Source organism: Onychostoma macrolepis, chromosome 21, assembly GCF_012432095.1.
Source record: "Onychostoma macrolepis isolate SWU-2019 chromosome 21, ASM1243209v1, whole genome shotgun sequence".
NCBI lineage: Eukaryota > Metazoa > Chordata > Actinopteri > Cypriniformes > Cyprinidae > Onychostoma > Onychostoma macrolepis.
In genome coordinates, this window is record NC_081175.1 from 21154168 (window position 1) to 21179976 (window position 25809).

The 25809-nt window shown below is 36.0% G+C and overlaps 3 protein-coding genes across 7 annotated transcripts in view; all 3 read right to left on the bottom strand.

Annotated features, from left to right (window-relative positions):
- Positions 1–456: 456 nt before the first annotated feature.
- snrpd3l (small nuclear ribonucleoprotein D3 polypeptide, like) lies at positions 457–2224 on the bottom strand. The gene is made up of 4 exons (XM_058759094.1): positions 2113–2224; positions 1450–1583; positions 1138–1330; positions 457–785 (listed from the first exon to the last, which is right to left on the bottom strand). The coding sequence occupies exons 2-4, from the start codon at positions 1573–1575 to the stop codon at positions 718–720; spliced, it is 387 nt and encodes a 128-aa protein (XP_058615077.1). The 5' UTR covers positions 1576–1583; positions 2113–2224; the 3' UTR covers positions 457–717.
- Positions 2225–4635: 2411 nt separating this feature from the next.
- adora2ab (adenosine A2a receptor b) lies at positions 4636–14297 on the bottom strand. 4 transcript variants are annotated; one of them, XM_058759096.1, is made up of 5 exons: positions 14259–14297; positions 14058–14141; positions 12507–12597; positions 9324–10032; positions 4636–6712 (listed from the first exon to the last, which is right to left on the bottom strand). In XM_058759096.1, exons 4-5 carry the CDS (start codon positions 9644–9646, stop codon positions 5695–5697), a joined length of 1341 nt encoding a protein of 446 aa, XP_058615079.1. In that variant the 5' UTR covers positions 9647–10032; positions 12507–12597; positions 14058–14141; positions 14259–14297; the 3' UTR covers positions 4636–5694. The 4 variants fall into 4 exon arrangements, with proteins under 4 accessions (XP_058615079.1, XP_058615080.1, XP_058615081.1 ...); XM_058759097.1 differs by lacking the exons at positions 14058–14141; positions 14259–14297 and adding an exon at positions 13767–13813; XM_058759098.1 differs by lacking the exons at positions 14058–14141; positions 14259–14297 and adding an exon at positions 12686–12764.
- A 598-nt stretch (positions 14298–14895) lies between these two features.
- Positions 14896–25809, bottom strand: part of specc1lb (sperm antigen with calponin homology and coiled-coil domains 1-like b) — a 31727-nt gene continuing 20813 nt past the window's right edge. For both annotated transcript variants that reach the window (XM_058758576.1, XM_058758577.1), the window contains 3 exons: positions 18533–18649; positions 17866–17925; positions 14896–17088 (listed from right to left, as the gene is read on the bottom strand). In XM_058758576.1, the coding sequence (XP_058614559.1) occupies positions 16999–17088; positions 17866–17925; positions 18533–18649 (267 nt within the window). In that variant the 3' untranslated portion in view covers positions 14896–16998. The remainder of the gene's footprint in view (positions 17089–17865; positions 17926–18532; positions 18650–25809) is intronic.

Genomic DNA, 25809 nt, shown 5'->3' on the forward strand with positions numbered 1-25809 from the left:
AACATCTTTGTAAGACAAGTACGAGAAGCTGATTCCCTCCTCCAACATATCTCGTGATATCTGAAGCAACTGGCATGGTTTTATAGACAAAATTCTACTTGAGACGATTAAAAAATTGCATGAACCTATTCTAAGAAGTTTGGAAGCTGTATTAAAGGCAAATGGTAGTGAAACGTCTTAAAGAAATATTGCCTATTTTGCGAGTGTTATTTTCTCTCTCTCACACACACACACACATATATATATATATATATATATATATACACACTTTTAATTACATTAAGAAAACTGCTTTCATTCAGTTGTTTTCAGTCAAAAACTTTGCCCTTTGTAAGTGAAACCTGAGACAAAATCCATATTTTTAATAGCCAATTTAAAAAAAAAAAAAGAAAAGGAAAATGTCTTAATTTCTCCCAACTTCTACTTTTTCTCTCATCTGACCAAAATAAAGCAAACTTTAAGTGTTGTGAGGTTTAGATTTTTATCTGTTAATAAATGCAGTGCGATACAATTAAGGAATGGTTTAGCAGCATTGATAAAACAGATTTCTTCTATAATTAGACAACTTTATTATATGAGAAAAAAGTGAAAATAACTGTTACAAAGTCAACAAAACTTCAAGATCACCAAATTTACCAAACCAGAAAAAAGCACACAATTTCTCATTAACAAAAAAAACCTGTACAAAATGACACCGTGATTGAAACAGGATTCACATTATCGTCTTTTCTGGAAAATATTTCCCCTTCCTCCTGGCCCTCCTCGACCTCGGCCCCTTGCTGCGACTGCAAAGGAAAGACAAACAGTTAGTGGTTTCATCTTATGCGTTTCCCATGAAAAGCATTAACTTGTTCAGCCACCCAATTAAACTAATGACAAACAGTGCTCAGTGCTTTTTTTAAGGACATTTAAATTAATTTTATTACTTATAATTTAATATTTATATATAATTTATATTTAAAGGCAACTGATTTAATTGCTAATGGTATTAAAATGTACTGGATGCTCCAACAAAATCATTCGGGACTACACAAATAATTAATGCAGCTAAAAAACATTTGTCATTGCAACCACTGAAAAACACAGCATAACTGCAGTTACTGTAACAAAGTCAAATATGCCATAAAACGGTCCAACCTTGAGCTTTGAGAATAGCAGCTTTGCCTCTTCCAGCTCCTGCACCTTGATTTTTGTTTTTCATGCTCTTCAACATGGGGGCGTTTTTCAACATGTCGGGCAGAATGAGGAAGCGTATTTTGCTGCCACGAATGTATACCTGCTCCAGCTGGGACACTCTGCCATCTCGATATGTCACTGTAATGTTGGACATCTGATTCAAATAAAACATAAGCCCAGTTAATTTCATTATTCAAGACTCCCTGTAACTAAGTTTAAAGTAAACGTTTGGATAACGTAGATACAATGCATCAAGAATGAATTCAGCAGTACCTGGCAGTTCATGTTATCCTCTGCTTCAATCAATTTGCCTCTGTACACCTCACCAGTGTTTGTCTCGCAGGTCACGATGTGACCCTCTGCTTCATGCAGGACTTTGATGGGAACACCAATAGACATGTTTTAATCTGAAGACAAAAATAAATTAATTAACACCAAGTTTAGAATGGTCTCTAATCGTACATGATGAAAGTAATAACTAGAGGTGAAAGAGTTCAGAGAATACTGATGCTTAAGTGCGAGTCACTTAAAAAGAGCCGATTCATTAGAACAATTCGTTCGAGAATCGGACTACACTTGTCCCGCTTTATACTATTGATTCAGTAAAACGAACCGGCTCAAAAGAATCATTCGTTCAGGAACCATGTTCAGTGCATATTGCATATCCACGCATAAAAATGGAACGTCGTGAAAACCATTCAGTTTTAGTATTCAATAAAGTTAGCTTATACTGACTTAAATAACAAAACGAACATATTCCCAAAGAATATGTAAACTGGTCTCAAACGAGTCGAATACACAAACCAAGCAAACAATGAATGTCTGAAATGGACGTTGTTGTTCCGCTAAAACATCGAACAGACCCAACCAGACCGTGTACTTTCGTGAAAGACAAAACTATAGTCTACAAATAATAGGTTTGCGCAATTACAGTACCTTGTATCAACGGCTTCTCAGAAAACCTCACAGTTGACCAACGTGAGTATTTGCGGCGTTTTCCCGCTCCCACAATGCAGCTGAAAGCAAAAGCCCCGCCCTTTCCTGAAACCCTGTTGCATTTTGGGAGTTGAAGTCCTATTACTAAGTAAAATTCAGGTCAACGTAAACAAGAATCAGACACCTCAGAATTACACAAGAGGGCAGTATTGAATTGTGGATATTATCCCAAACAATGTCATTCAATTTAATATTTTAATTAAACGTCACAATTAGCAATTATAATAAACAGTTTAAAAATCTTTGTCAATATGTTACAGCAAGTGTTCAGCATTTATTTCTGAATGCTATAATAGAATTTAAAACATGCAACATCTTAATATTTTTGTGCACGAAATACATATTTGACACGATTCTGAAACAATTACTTTTTAAAATATATGATACAGTAGGCTACATGCCACATATTAAACAATAAATTGTTAAACAATGGGAAAAAAACATTTGTCTGGTTTTGGCATCATCAAGATTCATTGCTCTAGTCTGAGACACTGTGCAAGGCAGCAATATACAGTCTAAATTTGTTCTGTCATCCTGGTGCTTGATAGACTGATTCTGTGTCTATTCTTAGCAGTAGTCTTTTCCTCTTTGTCTGTAAATCACGGCAGAACAAGAGACCTTTTCAAAATGGGCTGAACTGACAGCCAAGACAGGAAGTATTACTTCTGCCGACTCTGTTTATTAATTGAATGTTCCTGTTTTCCTGAAATTAAGGGTGGTCAAAGATAGCTTTTTTTTAATATAGGCCTACCACATAATGTTGTAACAGCAAATTCCTATAAACCCACCTCCCCATAAGATATTTAACCTACTTTATTTATTTTGTATCAGATATGTTACAATGTTATCTAAGGAATTTTATCATTGGTAAGATGGAAGAAATTTAATTCTTTTCCTTAAAAACATGTCAGCGTTTCTTTCTGTGACCTGAAATTGCCCTCATGAGATTGAACCTGATGTTCTGAAGAATTTCACCTGTATCAAATCCACAAAAGAGTAAAAAGTCAATTCAACCAATTACAAACAGTGACATAGTGGAATGGGTGGGTATTTGTCCGTTGATTACACAGTAACTCTCAGCAATGTCTTCAAACCTCATTTTAGCAGCAGAATGAACCTGCCAGCTGCTACTGATCTATGTGACAAGCTGACAGTCTGTTAGCTTCGCTCCCGACTGATTTACACTACAAGCATTCATGATGGAAGAAGATAAATTACTGCGTAAACCCAGAGATTCGTTTTTGTAAAGAACATCTGTCTCATTAAAAAATGGTGCTCTCAACACAAAATCAAACCATTCCACTGCTGAGCTGACTGACATTTCTCAGCTAAAATCAACAAACCACTAGATTTGAACTGATATACTATAACCAAGTGCTGGACACATTGCACCACCTTTTAGGCAATGGAAGGAGCTTCCGTTTCTTTCCTTTTTACTGTTGTAATGTCTACAATTAGTGTAATTTGGTATTTGGTTGCCATAACAATAATAACAATCAATAATACAATTATTTATATTTATTTTATAAGGGATACTGTGAAATATTATTACTGTACATGATATATTTTATATAATTGTTGCTGTATTTTTAATCAGTAATATTGTGAATTATCATTACAATTAAAAAGAACAGTTTTCTGTCAATATTTTAAATGTAATATATCTATATCTATCTATATTTAATATTATATATGAAAATATAAATAATATATAAAATATGAGAATGTCTGATTATTTATGCTGATTTAAAACATGTTATGGATGTGTTAATGTGTCAACAGTATTGATCAAGGATATAAAAAAACTAAACATTTTCTGGGAAGTCTAGCTCACTTGTTCCATTTTTATGAGTGGTCACTCTAGACTCGCTGCTTCTATAAATGGACAGTTACACATACAGAAATGTCGACTCCCATGTGTCAAATACATGCATCGTGTACACAGTGCAGGTTTTTCCCACTCTAGAGCTTTTTAATGAGGAAAAAGGAAGCGTAATGGTCCAGTTTAAGGGATCATCAAATGCCCCTTCATTTGATTTCCTTTGCATTAGGCCGGCTGCTGGCGTCAGCGGTCTCTTTGTAAATACAATCATAGCTGGTCTGTGTAGGAGTCCAAGATTGCGCTCGTATGCGTGCGTGGCAGAAGAGGAGATTAAACAGCACTGTCCTACATTCTCAATTTTATGATCCCTAATCATTATGTTGTGTTGTAGACTAAATAAATCTATTACACATGATTGCTATTTGTGAGTCATTATTGTTTATACTTGTATAATTTGAACATTATAATGAGAATCAAAGTCCAGTTTATTGAGCACCAAGAAGTCCACTTGACCTTGCACAGACAGTTTGTGGCTTAAACCAGCTGTTTAAGCATTACTGAAGTTGATTTAATGGATAATTGATGTCTGCATGTGATTCTAATAAAGCACATCACTATTCATAAATTCTATTTGGGCAAAATTCGGTATAGCTTTGTTTTATTTAGTACATTTCTTAAAATATTATCACATGCTTACAATCAGTACAGTATTCAGTTTGGCCATGTTTTAATAGGGCTGCATGATTAATCTAAATTAAACTGAAATCGCAAAATGGCTTAGTGCGATTATCAAATTGCAAAAGCTGTGATTTTATTAAATACATTTATTAATATAAATACATATACGCTGCATGTATAGTTTCAGAGTGAAGTATGATCCGGTGTTTTCAGCAGCTTGGTTGACAGTAAATGCAGAAAGCTCCAGTTTAGGTCACTCATAACATGCATTTATTATTATTATATATATTATTATTTTATATTTTATTATTATTATATAGTCATATTGATATATAATCACCTCATTTTTGGCCAAATTGTGCAACCCTACAAACAAGCATAGCAAATCTGGAGTTTTTTTTATAAAACCGCATTTTAAATTGCAGTTTCTATCAGAAAAATTGCAGTATGTTTTGTTTTCCACTAATCTTGCAGCCCTATGTTTTAAAACACTACAGACGCTCTGAAAGTTGTATTGGCTGTACAGGTTCTCAGGTTGGACAAACACCTATTTAAAAAAAGAACAGAAAGGTGATACTTCTTTAAAACATGCCACACATCAAGGTCTTTTATGGCACGGTCATAACAGATTTAGCTGAATTCCCCAGAATATTGATTTAATCCATTATGCCTCTCCCACTTTGACCAGGAAACAATGCTCTTTTAATAAAGCTCCTTGGAAACATTTAAGCTTTGAAAATGCTCAACAATGTCAGCAAACAAGTTCTTCATGAGGTCTGAAAATCTGGAAACGCCATCAGGGGTGTTTGACTGCAAAGATGAGTTGGAATTCCTGGAATTTGTGTCGTGAGGGTTCCCACAGGAGCTATGTGATCCTCGCATAGTTTTATCTTTCCTGACCCTTGATAGTACTGTAAGTGAAGTCACACTCACTAGCAATTCACATCAGTGATAGCTTTGTGAAGAATGAAACAAGCTTCATTCGGGTATTTTCTGAGGAATAACTCTTGTGGAAGTGTGTGTCAAGACACTTCTGCAAGATCGGATGAGTTGCTTGTCCTTATGGGCACCAGACATCTGACATGTGCATTAGTAATAGCACTGCAGTCTTTTACAGTCATGATTTCTACATGGTCCCTGATGGAGGGAACTTCCTCCCCGGTATGTAATGAGAAAATTTTTGTCGAATTGACGGGAAAGGAATGTTCCAAAGTTCCATTTAAACTGTATCCTAAGTCTTGGAATTCCGTTTGAGGCCTGGTTTTTGGTGGCATTTGCTTTGTAAATTTGTCACAGGAAACCATGCCAGGAATGGAATTGGCATCCAACACATAGCCATTGGACGCTGTACAAGAAGTCTCAATCACACTGACCGCAGCAGAAGAAGAAGCCATGCCTCCATTGCTGTTACCAGTGGCCAGTCTGTTTGCATGCCACAGGAAGTGCTGTCGGATGATCCTTCGGAAGGTGTGTCTGAAGTCACGTATTCGGTAGGCGTATATAAATGGGTTCACTACTGAATTAGCATGTGAAAGTATTATGGCCAGGTACATGACCCAGTCCTGAGGTCGAGCACACTGTGGGCAGAACAGTGTGAAGCAGTTAATAATATGCAACGGGAGCCAACATATAGCAAACAGGCCCACGATGATAGCCAGTGATTTGGCCGCGTGGACTTCCCTTTGCAGCGTGGACCGGGATGAGGATCCCTCCCCGTGATCATGTCCTTGCAAGTGTACTAGTTTCTGCTCCATCTGTCTGAGCTGGCGACGGGCAGCCATGAAGATCCGTGCATAGATGGCCAGCATGACAAGTAGCGGAGTCAAGACGCAGCCGAAAAAGTTGAAGTAAACCATGTAACCCATAGTGACCACCTTCTCGAACAGGCACTCTGTCATACCTTGAGGACAAGAGCTGTTGGTGCCCGCGGCGACACGCCTGTTCCAGCCTAGCATGGGGGTCAAACCGATGACCACTGAAAGTATCCAGCATACCGCAATGATGCCTTTGGCTCTTCGGCCTGTGACAAGGCTGTTGTACCTTAGCAAGACAAAACAAAAACAAAAACAGACATGAGACAGCAATTATTGTAGGACGTATGCTATGGAGCACTATATAGTGATAAGCATGCAAAGTTTGGTCATATATTACAACTCTATCTTCCTCAAACAATATGTTGATGTTTCCTGAAGTCCATCCTGGGGTGGGACGTATTGTTTTGTCACAATTCTGTCAGAGCTGCACCATTTTTTTCCCCAAATCAACACATGCATGCATTGACTTTACTCCTGGGAAATGTCCATTGTTTAGGTGTTAAGCTTTGGTAATTGCTGCCAAAGTAGAAAATACCAGGATATGCGCTAATAAGAAGCATATATTTCACCTGTATTGTGCCTATTCTTAAAATAATACTTACAGGCCTTGTTTTTGTACGACTTAACCTTAATCTTTTCAGTGATATAATTAGAAAACCATGAGAAGAATTAAATTGTTCAATTAAATCAGGGGTTTTCAGCTGGAAAAGATGAAAAACTTTTCAGTCTTTTTAGAGGAGGTAAAAAAGCAATCCAATTATTCAGCCTTAACTGTTTAAGAATATATATAAAAAAAATAAAAAAATTGTGGTAATGTATTTCATAATTTTTTTATCATTTATCTTCACATTGTCATATGAACAACCAGTCAGTAACTACTGATGTAACTACCACTTCTTTAACTTTTAAGCTGCATGTGTTTCATTGTGCCTTTATGTTTTTGATTCACTTAAAATAATCAACTTATAAGAGTCATTCTTCATTCTTTCACAAGTCGGACTACACTGTTGTGCTGTATGTTTTTGTTCCCTAAAAAGAACCAGGTCATAAAAGTTATTAATTCAGGAGAAAGACTACATTGGTTGTGCTGTTTGTTTTTTATTCTCTAAAAAGAGCCAGCTCATAAGAGTCATTTTCTTTGCCAAGGGCAACAGTTGGAAACGGTGGTCAAATGTCAATTGTTTAAAAAATCCTTGGGCTTATATCAGGCCCATTGGGAACAACAGGGGCTGCTACATTAAACCCAGAGGACTTACAGGGCTCCAGTACTACTGGTACCTCATTCACACGCCCACAGAGGCTGGAAGCCGGCAGACCTTATGTAATCAACACCTGCCTGGGCTTTTGCTGTCACTGCTGTTCTCTTACAAAGCTTTGGGCGGCTCAATCTACACCATGAGCAGAAATGTGCATCACACCCTGTATGCAAGCGGATGGTAAAGTCCCACACCTTTCAGCTACTGAAAAGTGCTGCTGAGAGCTCCTAGGCCAGAGCATTTAAGAATAACCATTACAATATTTAACAAAGTGCAAAATGCCCCACGTTAAAGACTCTACACTGGTTGCCTTTACATCCTAAATTGTTTAAAGAAGCCCTTTTTTGATAAATATCACTGGACTGAGATATAATTAGCAGTAAATACTAAGGCAAGTATTTTTTGCTATGTATTTTAATTACTAAGTAAAGAGTGCATATACACATATTTGGAAAAAACCCTAAACCTAAGTATTAAACTCCCACACCGTTTGTGATACAGACAATGAATGATACCACAAATCATGCGGCTTATTGTGCAGAGGTGTGCTATTTTTTGTTTTTTTTAAGGGATCAGACCTATGATTTACAACTGACGGACAATATAACGGCTGAAAATCCCCTAGGCTTTCACTAAAAAAAAGGGACTCAAGTCATATTTAGATAGATTTGAAAGTTTTGTAGATAGATAGATAGATGTGTGGTGTGACGTGTTTGTTGTTTCTTTGTATGTCACTATATTACAACATGGTGACAGATTAAGTATTGATTATTGATTTGGCTTTACTGAAATGAACTATTCTTGAAACATTTGTCAACAGTGAAGCTGCATGACTCATATTTACTGAAAAAATCCCCTCACTGCTAGAAGAAAAAGAGTCATTAAAGGGGAAATTACATGTAACTGAGGGAATTGCAGTGCATGTTGTGCCCATTATCAAGTCATTATCAAGAGAAAGGCAGAGGGAGTCACACACATAAATACAGATTAGATAAATATTTCTGCAAACACATAACGTTTGATAAAGACACATGTAAACACTCACACAAACACAATCACATAGACAATGGGACTCAAGTTACTCCAAACCTGTATGATCTTTCTATACACTGTACTTGCTAACTTTCATTTTATGGACAAACTGCACCCCCCCCCACACACACATTTTTCAATATATTTTGTGTGCCAATGACATGAGCGTGAGTAAATGATGACAGACTTTTCATTTTTGAGTGAACTATATATTCAGTTTTGGGTTGAGTGTAAATTCTGCAGCACCAGATGGTATTAAAATTGTATTCAAATAGTTTCAAAAAACTACCCCCATCTGCTATTATTTGAACAAGCAGACACAGTGTAATTCTGTTTGGTCTTTAATACAAGTTTTGATCAGTTTTTTACCATTAATAATAACCAATTGTGAATGTACTGGTAATGCTAATATAGGAAAATCTTTTGGTCTTTATGTTCCTTCTATGAGGTGACTGTAAGTTCAAGCAATTGTGTGATCAGTAATCCTCTTCCTACCAATAGTCTGCCTTCAACTATTGCCTGAAACTCACAACAGAACCATTCACTCACCTCAATGGGATCTTGATGGCGATGTACCGATCCACTGCAATGGCCAACAAACTGAAGATGGAGCTCTGTGTGAGGACCAGCACGAAGCAGGCAATGAAAAGGCACCCGTGAAAATGGCTGCAGAAGCCCGTGCTGATGGTGACGGCGAACGGAATGGCCAGGAGTCCAACTGCGATGTCCGCCAAAGCCAGCGACACCACAAAGAAGTTGGTGATACTCTGGAGGTTACTGTTAAGACAGACAGCCCAGCACACCAGAACGTTCCCAGCCACGGCCAAAACTGCAATCAGGAGCTCAAGAACAATGTAGACGAGCGAAGACATGGTGCCATCAACCGGTGTGAAAGGACATCCTCAGGTTCACACATAGTTGTGCTCCCGATAATTGCTCAGTGGGACTTCACTCCGCCTCTCAATGGCTCCAGCAATAGGTGTGAGGACTAGCCAATCTAACCATTCCTCTTGAATGAATGATATCTCGTTTTAATGGAAAGAGGGGATAGAAATAACCTGGTATCAGCTGCTAAACCACTCTGGGGTACACTGAGGTGACTGCAGGGTCAGTGGTGACACCCCTCTGTAAATCTTGATTTACCCGTTCACCAGCGTGTCCCTTAGGTCCAGCTCAGCCTTTCATTGAAAGTCTTAAAGGAAACAGCTACTAGACTGCATAAAGCGGCTCCGGTAGACCTTCACTGGGACTTCTTACCCTGTAGAAAGAACAATCATATTGCACAATAAAAGATCAACCTCTTTGGGTCACAAAAGCAATCCATCTCCCAAACAGGAGGTCTCCATCAAAAGACGACAATAAGCTTTTATTTTAAGAATGAAATATTTTTGCATGCCTGCTGTTTATTACAAGACCTGGCCAGCACTTCCTTTACTGGTTTCTAGGATGTGTACATTTGAACTTTGCAATGCATTTGCTATTATTGGCTTAGAATTGTGAACAAGTATTCTTTTGTACCCATTCACATGATTCTGCTTTCATGTTTCATTGACTTTCTACATGAAATGGATAAGTTTCTTCTTTATTGGATGAATAAATGGCAATTATTATCAGTTATTTATTTTATATCCCAACAAACACTATCGTCCAAAAGTTGTGGGTCTGTAAGTCTATTATGCTTACCAAGGCTGCATTTATTTGATTTAAAATACAGTAAAAACAGTAATATTGTGAAATATTATTACAATTTAAAACAACTGTTTTTTTTACTTCCATACATTTTAAAAATGTAATTTATTCCTGTGACGATAAAGCTGAATTTTCAGTCATTAATTTTCAGTGTCACATAATCCTTCAGAAATCTTTCTAATATGCTGATTTGATGCTCAAGAAACATTTCTTATTATTATTTATTGTGGAAAACATGACATTTTTTCTAGTTAAAAAAAATGAATTTGTTTGAAATAGATGTGTTTAAATGTGTTTACTTCTAGTTAGACCCCAATATTTTGAACAATAATGTAAGTTTCAGCTCTACTTCTTTAGTACTTGACAATGCTCAGTCTGAATTGTTCAGGTTTGGCTTCAAAAAAACAACAAAAAAAAAAGAACAAAGCATCTAAAAATGTCTGTTTGTATGTGTAATTAAAACAGTCTGGCATCCTCTGACTCTTTTGGGTCATTTATTGTGGTTTTGTGTAGGCCTATCTAGAATGAATTGACTAACTGCAACATGCCTTCCATGGTAGACCACATTATCTGTTTTTTTTTGTTTGTTTTTTTTTAGAGATTTCTTATCTTTTAGCTCCAGTCTGTTTGATCAGGTACAAAAATGTGATGATTAAAGTCACAGTCACTCTTCCTCTGAGTTTTAGTGTTGCTGTTTGCTTTTTATAGCACAGCGTGACTTTGGTATGGCTGTTGACTCCCTCAAGTGATATAATGACAAATTGTTTCCAAAGCACAGGTCTGGCATGTTGCGTTTGAACAACTTTTGCATTAGCATGCATCAGTTTACAAAATGCTTCCTGTGCGTTAAGACAAGGTACTTTCCGTAACTGGTTAAACCGTTATGAGGTATTATAATATTAACTATATGATGTCCAGACTAAAAAGAATATACAAAGTCCCTCACGAGTCACGTCATGCACGTCTGTATTAAAAAAAAAGGGTGGGAGTGCGGAAATACTGTATCTGACAGCTGCTCAGTGAGCATGTTCTGTGTGAGAGGAAATGATGCTTAGGGTTTGGGGACTATGATAAGCATGTACCGCACGCCTATCTGCCATTCAAAAAGCATGCTTAACAGTCATCTTGGTCACTGTAACGTAATTCTAGTGTAGTTAAGATGCATGTTTCCAGGTAACACAAGTCATTTCAATAACATCACAAAGCAGAGAAACACACTGCTGAAAAATTGAAAAATTCGACATTTAGAGGAATGTTGAAACATTTACACAACAGAGAAACAATGTCTGAAACATTATGAGATATTTGTGGCAGAATTCTGTGACAATTCTGCCACACATAACTAGCATAAGTGGTTATTTTAAACTTGCTCAACAACTGTACATTTAATGGAGAACAGAGAAGGATGCTTTATATAGGCTAGCTTGTAAATTACATCAGTTTTCTGTAAATCATTCTATATATGGATTTATGTAGGTTATAGTAGCTGGCAAATAGCATGTATATGAAATTTAAAAATATTAATTAAAATCTTTAAGAATTGTATTTATCTATAAGATAAGGTGTTGATTAAAAATGCTCTAGCTGGTCATCTTTTTTATTTTTTTACCCTTTTTAATCCACTTATATGGCCATGAGGTGTGGCAAATGGTTTAAAAAATAAATAAATAATTAAACAAATAAAATACAGTATTTTCACAGTTAAAATGAGGTTATAAAAGTGCATGAATAGTGCATAATATTTTTTTAAAATTAAAGAAAAACAAATGCTTGTCATGTGAACTACTTATGCCCACTGTAAAAATATACAATAAAATTAGAAAAGGTGAGCAAAGTTGTGACATTAATTAATAAAAAGGATGAATTTAGTATAGATTAGAATGAGCAAAACAATACAGGTGTCATTCAGTCTCCCTCTGACTAACAGGCTGACAAAGTTATAAAATCTAAAAGGCTGACAAAGTTCAACACTTTCAGTTAAATCACGAACTTTACTAGTAAACAAATACATTTACGAACTGTTTATAATGTAAAAACACTCACTTGAGCTGTTTACAAGTGTGTTCCCGCCGCGCACCTGAGGTGTAGGTTTCTCCGCAGGCATTCTGTCATTTCTGAATGTTCAGCCGCAAAACTGAATACAAAAAAAAAAATGAGTAGAGACCAAATCGTTCCACACGTTTTATCACTCTGACGAAGTAACATATACACAAATGCACTACTCTGAACGTGTTGGGTCAAGAAAAAGGCGAGTTGAGTCGCCGCTTCTCTCCGCTCTGTGGAGTTGTGTTGGCCACAGACAAGTGCGCGCCCTTTCACAGTGACACTCACGCGCTGTGAGAGAAGGAGACCCACGCCTGGATTGGTTTTCGTGGTTTGATCTATTCGAGCTATGCCTGCATTAAACACGATGTTTTCCTCCCTACAAGACCCTTGTGGGTGGTAACTTCATCATGTTGCCATACTGTCATTCTTCATTGTCCTTGCAGTTACAATAAAAGTTAAGATGGATGAGCCAGCACGCTACCATAAATAACTAGGCTAAATAAATAAAACAGAAATAATATTAATAAATAAAATAAAAAGATATAACAGCAAAGACAGTTTAAATAACTATAATAATAAATAAAAATAACAATAAACTGTTTATTTAAAAAAAAAGTAGTATTTTAAAAAAAACTCTCTCTCTCTCTCTCTATATATATATATATATGAACAAAGAATAAATAAAATAGGAATAAAGGAAAAATAAAATCTGAATAAAAATAATAAAAGAAACATTCATAGCCTATATTATATAGCCCATAGATCAATGTCACAATGAATGAATGAATACTTACCACTGGTAATATACAATAATAATAATAAAATGTATAGGCTAATAAAAAAATAAAAGTATAAAACAGGCTAATTAGCCTAAAGTAGCAACTGACGTAAACAGTTAGGCTTTTTTAGGTGAACATGATGTGTGAGAAGAGATTTTTTGAAACTTATTAAGTTAAGCCTTAACTTAACCTAATTAAGTATGTTGAGATGATCGTGCAGATCATCTATAATCTTGTTTTAATGACATTACAAGAAAATATAGGCTATTTTTGATCCGATATGACCAAAGACTTCAGAATACCTTAAATGAATTTAGTATCTGACGTTTACAGCATAACGAACGATATTTCATCCGGGAATTCAGCTCGAATCAAGGAGGCTATCTTCTTCATCGTTGGTATAAGCCCAGTGTGAAATATACGCAGACAGTAGGCAACAATGGCTGATGTAAACGTACGTGAGGGACCTGATGGGTACCTTGAGGTTGTGTGGTTTCTCACGTACCGCCGAAACATCCTGCTTCACCTCAGGGCCACATGAAGATAAATGTATGTAATCAGCAAACCAGAGGCTGAGGTCCACCCACCAAGGACTTCATTAAAGCACGCAGCACACACTGCAATGACATTTCTTAATGTTTTGGATCTAATACATAAGCCCAAGACTTTTTTTGTGGCGCTTCAGTAAATCAAATCACAGCCTCCATGCTCACCTTTTACTACAGCCTTGTTTATTCAGAAAGCCTTCGGCACAAATACAGACACTTACCTCAGAGTGCCATACACAATCAGTGTGAAAATGAAAGGTTATTTTAGGAGGAGGAGGAAGTACAGCTGTTTAAATAGACCTTTTCTGCGAGAAGAGAAGGGGTAGTTTAGATTCTTTTTTTTTTTTCCCCATTTCTGATTCTTCCCATAAGTGCTATGCAGGACTTCCAGGAAAGGTTGGATTAAAAAAAAGAAAGATTACCATCCATTGTACAGTCTGATGCTCATGTGCCCTTGGATTGATTTAAAAGAGTGGTGTGTGCTGTTGAGCTCTAACTCATGTCTGTATAAAAAGTATCCATTTTGGATCTATAAGGACAAACCTGCTCAAGCCTATACAGAAATGCACTGAATTTATGTACCGTAAAAGTAATTGTTTACAGGTGCCAGGAATAACCCCAAGGACCAAGAAGAGATCAATATATCAGTGTTTAAATAAACATGAGTGATATTTGGGAAGAAAATAGATTGAGAGGGGTGTAACAACTATGTTAATTTATTATTATTTATTAGTAATTTAAATTAGCTTTTATTTTTATATTTTCAGTTCATTTAATTTTATTATTATATATCTTTAGTTTTAATTTGTTTTCATTTCAGTTGTAATAATTTAAAATAATTTTATTTCAGTTTCTTGCTAAGGCACATTTCTTTAAGTTTTCTTTAAGTTGAAGCTTTTCACCCATTAATATTTTATATTCAAATTTGAATAATTTTAGTTTCAGTTTTAGTTCACAATAATCACACTGACGAATATTTCAGTCTTTATGAAAGAATAAAACCCATTCACATAAAACAACACACTTGAAAATATCAGACTGTATTTGTGCACACAAATATTGTTCTCACAAAACCTTGCTTTATTTTTTTCAAAATCCTCCCCTTGACATGTCGTACATTGCTCTAGAAGTCTTTCTTTGTGAAACAAAGTATTTGTCGTGTCAAAAAGGCATTACAGGATTTATACAAATATGAATTACGGCAAGTTTTAAAGGAAAGCACAGTATATGACATGATTTGGTTCAAATCAAAATCTTCATATTAAACTCTACACGATTAGGTCACAACCTACATCTCACAAGAAGATCCAAACAAAAATACTCCTTGTCACTACTGACCTTTTCTAGGTAATTCAATGTCAGTGTCAATGACATTTCCACATATAAACAAACCAATACACCACAGAGGACTGTCAAACAAAATCTATCACTTAAAACACGACAAAGCTCTCTGTAGCTTAAATGGAATAAATTATAGTTCTGCAACAAATGACGTGCCCTTGACATAAAATTCACTTTGAACTGCTGTGATTAGCAGAACAATTTTGCTGCAACCCACTTGAACCCTTCAGAGAGGTCTCAGATTAACAAAACAAATATATTAAAACAGCAGTGCATTGAAGACAGCAGAGCAAGTTCATCTAAAACATCAATTGTGCTACTGGCTTTTCCTTTTCCATGTAAGGCTTCGGTTTTGTGTGCGGAGGCTTATGTTTGACAGACGTACAGTATATAATGGGAGAGGTACAATGCATGATTTAACCATGAGCTGTCAGTGCGGATGGATTGTAGTCATCTTATTTCACATTTCATATCATTGAATACACATTCAGCCTTTTTTATTTGTGCTTTTACACCCATAAAACAGACTCAATCTGAATCAGCAAGCTTCCAGGACCCAGCTGGCTTTAGGTGTCAAATAAGGATTAGTAGTGCGTAGACAAAAAGGACTGAAATGCTGAAAAATATCCTGTAAAACAGAAAACAAACAGCCATGCATTTCATTTGTGCTGATATTTCAAACAGAAAAAACGTCCTGCAGCATTTTTAGTGATGGAAGATCAGCTGGAATGAGCATTGAGGAAAAAAAAAAAACATGTCTGGTCAAACAGCTTCATTAAAAATTAGAAAATTAGATTCATAATTAGCGTTTGTTTAGTGTATGAAAAAGAAAAAACATTTTGATATCAACAAAACTAAGTTGAATGTTAAAGGAGTAGTTCACCCAAAAATGAAAATTTAATTACCTTCAGGATATCAAAGCTGTAGATGAGCTTGTTTCTTCATCAGAACAGATTTGGAGAAATTTAGCATCACATCACTTGCTCACCAATGGATTCTCTGCAGTGAATGGGTGCCGTCAGAATGAGAGTCCAAACAGCTGATAAAAACATCACAATAATCCACAAGTAATCCTTCAATTAACATCTTGTGAAGAGAAAACAATGCATGTTTGAAGAAACTAATACTTTTTTAAAGAAACAAACCCATTCTGACGGCACCCATTCACTGCAGAGTATTCACTGGTGAGCAAGTGATTTAATGCTAAATTTCTCAAAATCTTTTCTGATGAATAAACAACCTCATCTACATCATGGATGGCCTGAGGGCGAGTAAACTGCCAGCAAACTTTTATTTTAGGGTGAACTGTTCCTTTAAGGAGCCCTGTCTTTTTTATTAGAAAATGTTTTAAAATAAATCAAACGAGACAGATTTAAGCTTATTCAGGCTAAGGAAAACACAAAAACGCCATTTTTGTGGGTGAAGCCTGTTGTGGCATCACTCTTTTGAATAAATACTGATATATCCTTATGACAAAACTATAAAACAAGGCAACTTTCAAAGGCAATCGTATTCACAGATACACATTTTTGTTGCTCGGTTGGCACAATACACTTTAAATAGTGTTGCAATGTTCTTAAAGGAAGTTGCTGGCTCATGATCCCACCGACTTCCCACTTCTCTTCAAAAGCAGTGGTGTTCAGAGAAGCTTAGTAGCATCTGGCCTGTTTCAGCAGCTATACAGGATTCTGGGAAAACACTGGAGGAAAACAGTAAGTTGTGTGGGTAAGTCCCCCATTTGCAGGTAAGGCATCTGGGAAATTTGTAGCATCTTGGCCGCAGCAAGGAAGGTGAAATGACTGCAGCCATTCAAGAAGATTCTCAGGTCTCAAAATACTTATAGATGGCCGTCACGTAGGTCATGACACGCTGCCAGTCGGGTCTTTCTGTGTGCACCATTTCACCAATGTCCTGTCAGACAGAGAGAATGAGTCAGACGTGGGAAGGCAAGAGGAATTGGTCAGAAAAAAATGAGATTTGCATCAACCTATTTGGTGTTGTGTGCTGTATTACACAAGAATCTTGCAACAGCTTGTTGAGCAAAGAGCAAACAACACAGCTGTTACAGCAAGAAATTATCGACTAATGTTGAGGGAAATTCAAAACAAATGAAGATTTATTCAACAGATCTCAATAAAGAGATTGTACATCATACTGAGATCATATATTTAACAGAATTTCTTTAGGAAAGATAAAAAGGCATGGATAAAACATGCCTCCTCTGAGAGGAAAGTTATTTAAATGCATAAAAAAAAGCTCAGCAAGGCTGCATTTATTTGATTAAAATACAGTAAAAATAGTAATACTATAACAATTTAAATGATCTGTTTTCTATTTGAATATATTATGTGAATAATATATGAATATAAGCTGAATTTGTGTCACACGATCCTTCAGAAATCATTCTAATAAGCTGATTTATTATTATCAACAGTTGTGTTGCTTCATATTTTTATGGAAAATGTGATGGATTTTTTCCAGGATACTTCGATGAACAAAAAGCTCAACCGAACTGCATTTATTTGAAATCGACATCTTTTGTGACATTATAAATGTCTTTATTGTCACCTTTGATTAATTTAATGCATCCTTGCTTGAATGAAAGTATTAATTTTTAATTAGGTTCTGAGGCACTGTAATACAATATATATATATATAAATTAGATGTGATGTTCATATTAAACTCACCAGTGTCGATTTAATTCCCACACTTTCTGCTGCCTGGAAGGCCAAAGTGAAATTTCGCCTCTGCAAAACACAAGCAAGAAGAACTAATGTCAATAAATGAATGGAATTATATGCAAGTCTTGTCTAAAATGTTTTATTGTGCCAACTGATATATGTGACCATGGACCACAAAACCAGTCATAAGGGTCAATTTTTCGAATTTGGGATGTATATATCATCTGACAGCAGAATAAATAAGCTGTCCATTGATGTATGGTTTGTTAGGATCGGACAATATTCGGCTGAGATACAACTATTTGAAAATCTGGAATCTGAGGATGCAAAAAAATCATAACATTGAGAAAATCGCCTTTAAAGTTGTCTAAATGAAGTTCTTAGCAATGCATATTACTAATCAATAATTATGTTTTGATATATTTACAGTAAGTAATTTAAAAAATATCTTCATGGAACATGATCTTTACTTAATATCCTGATGATTTTTGGCATAAAAGAAAAATCGATAATTTTGACCCATACAATGTGGTCAGAAACCAGACTGGTTTTGTGGTCCAGGGTCACATATACTAACTGATCAGTGAATTCAGATAAACTGGGCCAAATTAAAAATTGTCCAATTTACCTGAATTCTCCCAGTTTGTGCCTTATGTGTGTTGAGTGTACAGACCTTGTCCTGGTTGTTGAGTTCGTGGTAGGGGATGTGTGCCGGCAGATAGGTGTGAAGTATGGCACAGAAAGCGAGTCCATCATTCCAGCTGCTGCTGAAGTTGGTGATGTCAATGTTCTGTGTGCGTGTGGAGGGGGAGAAAAAAAAAAAGATCAATAATTACAATTTCAGTAGATGAACTGAGGGAATTGGGTGGGTGATTCAGAGGCACTGATGAAGCATTGAATCTTTCCGTGTCCCTGTGACATTATGGTTGTAGTTAAGAGCCACAGCTGTAAATCTTGACAGAAATAATGTCTTTTTTCAGTGTTTACACAAACGTTGGAAACATTGCTTTTCATTTATTTGGAGATACTTAAAGGTGTATGTTGACCAAAAACCTTATCTTGCTACATACGTTACATTACACGCAAGCATTACATTATTTGCTTAGTAAATATTTTGCCTATTTAGTGCTTTCAGCCACAGATAAGGTCATTTTACAGAACATGAACACATGAGCACATGAGCACAATCAGCACTGAAAATGTGAAAACAAATATCAGATTCTGTGTAGACTTGCATACATTAAAATGTGGGTCAGAAACGGTTTGTAAAATAACAATTGTTTCAAAAATAACATGCGTTTACAGTAAGCTCTCCGTTACCTAGAACTTGATGGATGGGATGTATTCTGGGTACACTTTTGCGCAACCAACTATTTTTTCACGCACTTCCACAAAATGTGATTGCTCTCAGAACAGCATTAAAGTTGAATTCAGTGGTCACCTACTTTTTCATATTCGTTTACGGACAGTCTCGGCTCGTCCTGAAGTGTTTGTTCAACAGCCTTGCTTATCTGTATCAGCATACTTCACACATGCTTCAATTCATACACGCAAGTAGCCATCTGACTCAATGCGGGCCATTTATGGTTTTGTTGTGACCAGGAAAGAGGGTGTGTGTTCACTAATGCCAACGAACGCCCTCCTTCTCAGATCTACAGTTGTCATGTGTTGCATTTGCACATATACACAACCATTCAAAAGAGTGGGGTCAGTACGATTTTTTTTTAGACAAATTAATACTATTATATAATTATATTCATCAAGGACGAATTAAAAGCAATAGTAAAGACTTTATATTTTGTTACAAAAAATATTTCAATTAAATGCTGTTTTTCAAAATAATCCTGGAAAAAAAAGTATCATGGTTTCCACAAAAAATATTGAGCTGTTTTTGACTAAATGTTTCTTGAGCACAAAATCAGCACATTAGAATGATTTCTGAAGGATCAGGTAACATTTAAAGGGATAGTTCACCCAAAAATGAAAATTCTGTCATTAATTACTCACCTTCGTGTCGTTCCAAATCCGTAAGACATTCGTTCATCTTCCGAACACAAATCAAGATATTTTTGATGAAATACGAGAGCTCTCTGTACCTGCATAGACAGCTACGCAACTGACACGTTTAAGGCCCAGAAAGGTAGTAAGGACATCATCAAAATAGTCCATGTGACATCAATGGTTCAACCTTAATTTTATGAAGCTACAAGAATACTTTGTGTGCAAAGAAAACAAAAATAAAGACTTCATTTAACAATTTCTACACTTTTGTGTCAGTCTTTGACAGTGTTGGGAGTAACGCATTACAAAAGTAATAATATTACAGTAGTATATTACTTTTTGCTGTAACGCAGCAATATAACGCATTACTAATAAAATTTTGGTAATATTATTAGTCGTTACAATCTCAGTAACGCAAATTAAAACAACATATTTTAACTCAAAATTAAGTGGTGAATTTACCAACACCGCAAAACAGCCCCAGAGAAGAAAAAAATTACGCTTGTAAAATAGTTTGTCTATTTCCTGTTGCTGGAATTCAACGGTTGAGATGACTACAGAGACGGATTCTACGTTTGTGAGACGGACACACACTCCCATTATATTTTCCTCACGCACACACATACAGCATTGCAAACGTTGCAGCCTGTTCGTTATCAAATAAAATACAGTCAACCAAACATAAAGATACACTGGTTAATTTAAATAGTGCGTACTGCGTAGTCAGCCTGAGCTCGGGCCAAACACATTTGCTCATGTGACGAGGATGTTTTTTTACGTGCGTCAAGTGTAAAGCCTGGTTTAGGCCTACATAATAAATAATAGTTTAGCATTCAAATACATCGCGAATATGGACACATTTAATTGGATTCATGCTGAATGAGAGGTAGGCTGCGTTTGCTTTCAGTTTCGCTTTAAATTAGCCTACTTTGTTTCAGCTCGTTTAGCAACTTATATTTTTCAATCTTGTTTTGTTCTGAAAACCGTTCAAAATAGCCTATAGGCTAGGTATTGTGTTTATTGTTTGTACATTATAACAATTCGCTTTATTTACAGGTGTTATTTATGAATGTAATAATGTGGTTTGTGCTTATCTGTGTTTAAATTACAACGTAACCGGTATTTAAATATGATTTTATGCTATATAGACCTACCACATTACCCTCTACTGGTTGTATAATGAGCATTGTATAATAAACTACATTCGGCATTTTATAATGCCTAGTAGTCATACTTCTGTGGATATTTTGGTGAAAGTAACTCAAAAGTAGTGTTACAATTCAGAGACAGTAATATTGTAATGTAACTAATTACTTTCAAAAGACAGTAACTAGTAATATATAATGTATTACATTTTGGAAGTAACAACACTGGTCTTTGAAGTGCGATCACAAGAGTACATGAGAGTGCGTCGTGGTACTCATGAACAAGCATCGAAAACTGACATGTTATTTTTGTTTTGTTTGCCCACAAAAAGTATTCTCGTGGTTTCGTAAAAACAAGGTCGAACCACTGATGTCACATGGACTATTTTATTGATGTCCTTTCTACTCAGAAAGCTCTCGGAAATTTATCAAAAATATCTTAAGATGAACAAAGGTCTTACGTGTTTGGAACGACATGAGGGTGAGTAATTAATGAGAGAATTTTCATTTTTGGGTGAACTATCCCTTTAAGAGTAATGATGTTGAAAATTCAGCTTTCCATTGCAGAAATAAATCAAATAGAGAACTGTTATTTTAAATTGTAATAATATTTCACAATATTACTGTTTTCACCCTGTTTTTCAACAAAAAAAATGCTACCTTGATGAACATGAGACTTTTTTACAGATCCCAAATTTTTGAACACTAGTATAGGTGCAATTAGATTACAAGAGAGGTGCAAGAGGCACAATAACGGATAGCTACGCTAGCAAGGATAATTATCTAGTGCTTTTTTGTATCATATCTGTTTTTTGATCCCAAGATTTGCTTTGTTTGTTATACCTGGAATCCAGAATGAAATACGTAGGCTGTATGGTGGCAATTTACTGGAACTGATATTTGTTCACCCATTCTTCTGATCTATACTCGAGAGTTTCCAAAAGAAACAAAAGCACTCTTTCAGATTACGCTATCACCGACTTCCTCTAGCAAGATGATTTGAAAGAAAGAGTAACAGCCTTTATCAGATGTGGCAGGCCAGTGTAAACGTGCAAAGGGACGGCGTAAATTGGCAGAGCTTTGTGACAACCCACAGAGAGTGGAGTGAAAGGAAGTGATGAGCTCGGAGTGGGCCACAGCAGCAGGGGATGGAGAGGCAGCAACAGACCCAGGTCTGTGGAGAACCAAAGTGGTCTCACACTGATAATGATGCCCTGTTTTTCATCAAGAGATCTGTGATAGCACACTGACCACTGACTGTGGTTGTGTTTTTGTAGTAAGTGTGCCCAAAAAGCATAGGCGTAATTTAAAAATATCAACCCAAGTGGCAAATGTTTTGAAAAAAACAAACAAACATGGCACAAATATGTGGTAATTTACCATAAAAGTTAAAAAGTTTTGTTAAGATTAGTTGCATTAGGTATCATGACAATTACCACTATGAACTGTACTTTTACCACATTTATTAATCAGGTTAATATTTGTTTAAAAGCTACTGTTGTTTATGAATAATTTATGTTGGTTCACTGGAAATTAAGACTGATTTATACAATTTTCTGCCATGGTCTGTCTGAATACTCGATTCTGATTGGCTGGCAGGTGTTGATTAAATTCGTTGAACCGCACAGGTAGTTCCAGGTCAGTTTAATCACGTTCTATATTAATGCGCTTCCTATAAACATTGGTAACCATAGTAACATACAGTTACAGTTGAATAGTAATACAGACGAAAATAACTGTCATTTTTATCGTTCCGGTCAAATATTGCAGCGCAAATATTATTAGCATCTTTAATATGTGAATGCTGGGAAATGACCATGGCATAAACGGGAAAATCAACGGCTAGCTGTGCATTAAACGATTTGAATGCACTTCGCGGAGGCAACCAATGGTTCTTCGCCTCCACGTCCTGCATTCAAATTGTTTAATGCACAGCTAGCCGTTGATTATCCCTTACTTAAAATTGTTCACTACCATTAAAAAGTGTGGGGTCACTCAGTAAAACTATTTTAAATAAAGAAATGTATTTTATTCAACAAGAACACTTTAAATAAATTAATCAAAGGTTACAATAAATGTCTTTAATTTTAATTTAAAGTGTCCTTGCTGAATCTTGTGTCAAAAAATAAATAAATAAATCTATTTAAAATAAATACTAGTCTTTTGTACTTTCTATTCATTAAGCATTCTGAAAAAAATATACACATCACAGATTCCACAAAAATAATAAGCAGCAACCTTTTTTCAACATTATAATAAGAAGAAATATTTATTGAGAACTGATTTCTAAAGGATCATGTGACACTGAAGACTGGAGTAGTGGCTTTTGAAAAATCAGCTTTGCCCTCAAAGCAATAAATTACATTTTAAAATAAATACAGTTTTTTTTATTGTAATAAGTATTTCACAATATTGCCATTTTATTGCATTTTAATCAAATAAACGCAGCCTTGGTGAGCACGGGAAAACTACACCTCTGCTTACTTCCTTAAACACCTGTGTGAACTTGAGGAACTGACTTAATACATACAGTAAGACCAGGAACATGTACTGAGGAAGTTTCAAAGGTCAATTTTGCTTTTACTTCAACTGTAAATTCTTTAAATAGCATTCACTATCATTTCATTTTTCACCAGCCAGTTTAGTCCACAACCCTCCCTTACAATTCAGTGCACAAACTCCAGCCACGTACAGTCTGCAGCCAAACAAACATCAGCACAACAGAACCGTGTGAAGAGAGGGTTACGAAGACATCGAGACGTGCTCCCTGTGTCCTCTCTCGTTTGTGTGCCTGTGTTCAAAGCGAGAGGCTAATGAAAAGAGGTCTTGTGTGCAAAAAAACAGGAAGGCCCAGGGGAGAGAGCATTAGGCTAATCACATTGAAAACGGAGAAACAGAGGCCTGCTCGCTGCAAAAAGTGCACTCCAAGTAAAGCCAGGCCGCTTGTAATGAACACATTAGAGTTGCAGTGAAAAATGTCTTTTATCCACTGGTGGACATTACCATCGATCACACGCACACTTACTGAGAGACAGACAAAGATGCAGAGAGAAAAGAGGCGACAGAGACAGTGGGATTATGGGAATGTGGTGTCAAAATGACAAAAGAACTACCAAAACTGAAAGTGGGAAAAATATAGTTGCCCGGAGGTGATAAGAATGCACATTTCAGAATCTTTGAAATGAAAAAGAAAAACACTACTTTAAATCACAAGGTGTTCAGAATCACAAACCTGTGCCCACAATAGGTTCTATGCTCTAATTGGCTCAGATGTTTTCTGTTTGTGACATGGGGCACGAAGCAGGAGAAATGTAGCACACTTCCTGGCTTGAGAAAAACCATGGTAACATCATGGTCCAAAACCCTCTCTGAATGGTAAACATTTTATATGCTTGACGGCAGAAGAGTAATTGCGATAGAAGGTGAATCTGTTCATTATGCATGGTCACGTTCCGTTTAAAAAGCAAACACACTCAAACAAGAATACCTAAACGCTGCTAACTGTGAATTTGCCCAACTGAATTTGCAGATTTTAACCTTCACTGAAATAAATGTAATAATGTTTCTATTGTTTAACAAGATGAGGTGGAGACCACATAGAAAATCTGGGATTCAAAACAGGTTTTGAAAATTGTAACATGGGAAAGAAAGTCAGAACGAATAAAAAAAAAAACTCACATACATACATACATACATACATACATACATACATACATACATACATACATACATACATACATACATAGCCCGCCATTTTGGACTTGTGTTATGGATCGATTAAAGGAGCTTACAAATCATTTGGTAAGCCACCTTTAGGAAGCTCCGATCACAATACAGTATTACTTGTTCCTACATATAAAACTGTTTTGAAGATGGACTGGTCTGAAGATGCGACGCTACGTTTAAAAGGGTGTATGGAATGTACAGATTGGACTGTTTTTATGGACTCTAGTTTGGACATTGATGAATTAACAGATGTAATTTGTAGTTATGTGACGTTTTGTGAGGATATGTTAATACCTGTGAAATATTTTAAGAAATTCCCTTAAATTTTAAAATCTTTTAACTTGTACATATGGGTCCAGTCATTTTAGACACTTCCAAAACTGTTGCAACAGAGATGGAAATACAATTTTTAAATACATGAATTATGTTTCCATCTTTGTTGCCACAGTTTTGGAAGTTCCTTTTTCTGTTCTAAAGAAGGAGGTGTCCCAATACGTTTGTCCATATAGTGTATGTACAAGTCATTGGTGTTTGGTAAAGAGTTTTTGGCTCAAGATCTGCATTTAAAGTCACACCAGAGGTGTTCAGCTTGGATTAGGACTTGGCTTTCTGCAGTCCAGTCAAGTTCTTCCACACTGACTCAATCAATCATTTCTTTTTGAACCTTGCCTTATACACAGAGGCATTGTCATGTTAGAATAGAAAAGGGTCCTGTCCAAACTGTTGCTTTAAAATTCGAAGCACACAATTCCCTAGAATATCATTATATGCTTAAACATTAAGATTTGTACTCATGGTAATTACTAAAGTAGTCAAACCTGTTCATTAGAAGGGGGTGACCCAATATAGTGTGTGTGTGCGCACGTTTTTGTGAAAAGTCAGGACATAGATTTGTATAATGACAAAGGTATGACATAGGTATTACAAGGTGAAGGTGACTTTTCAGGACATTGACCCATGTCCCCACTTTTCAAAACGCTTATAAATCATACAGAGTGAGGTTTTTTGGGGGAAAGTTGAAATGCACAGTCTCCTGTAAGGGGTAGGTTTAGGTGTAGGGCAATAGCACATACAGTAA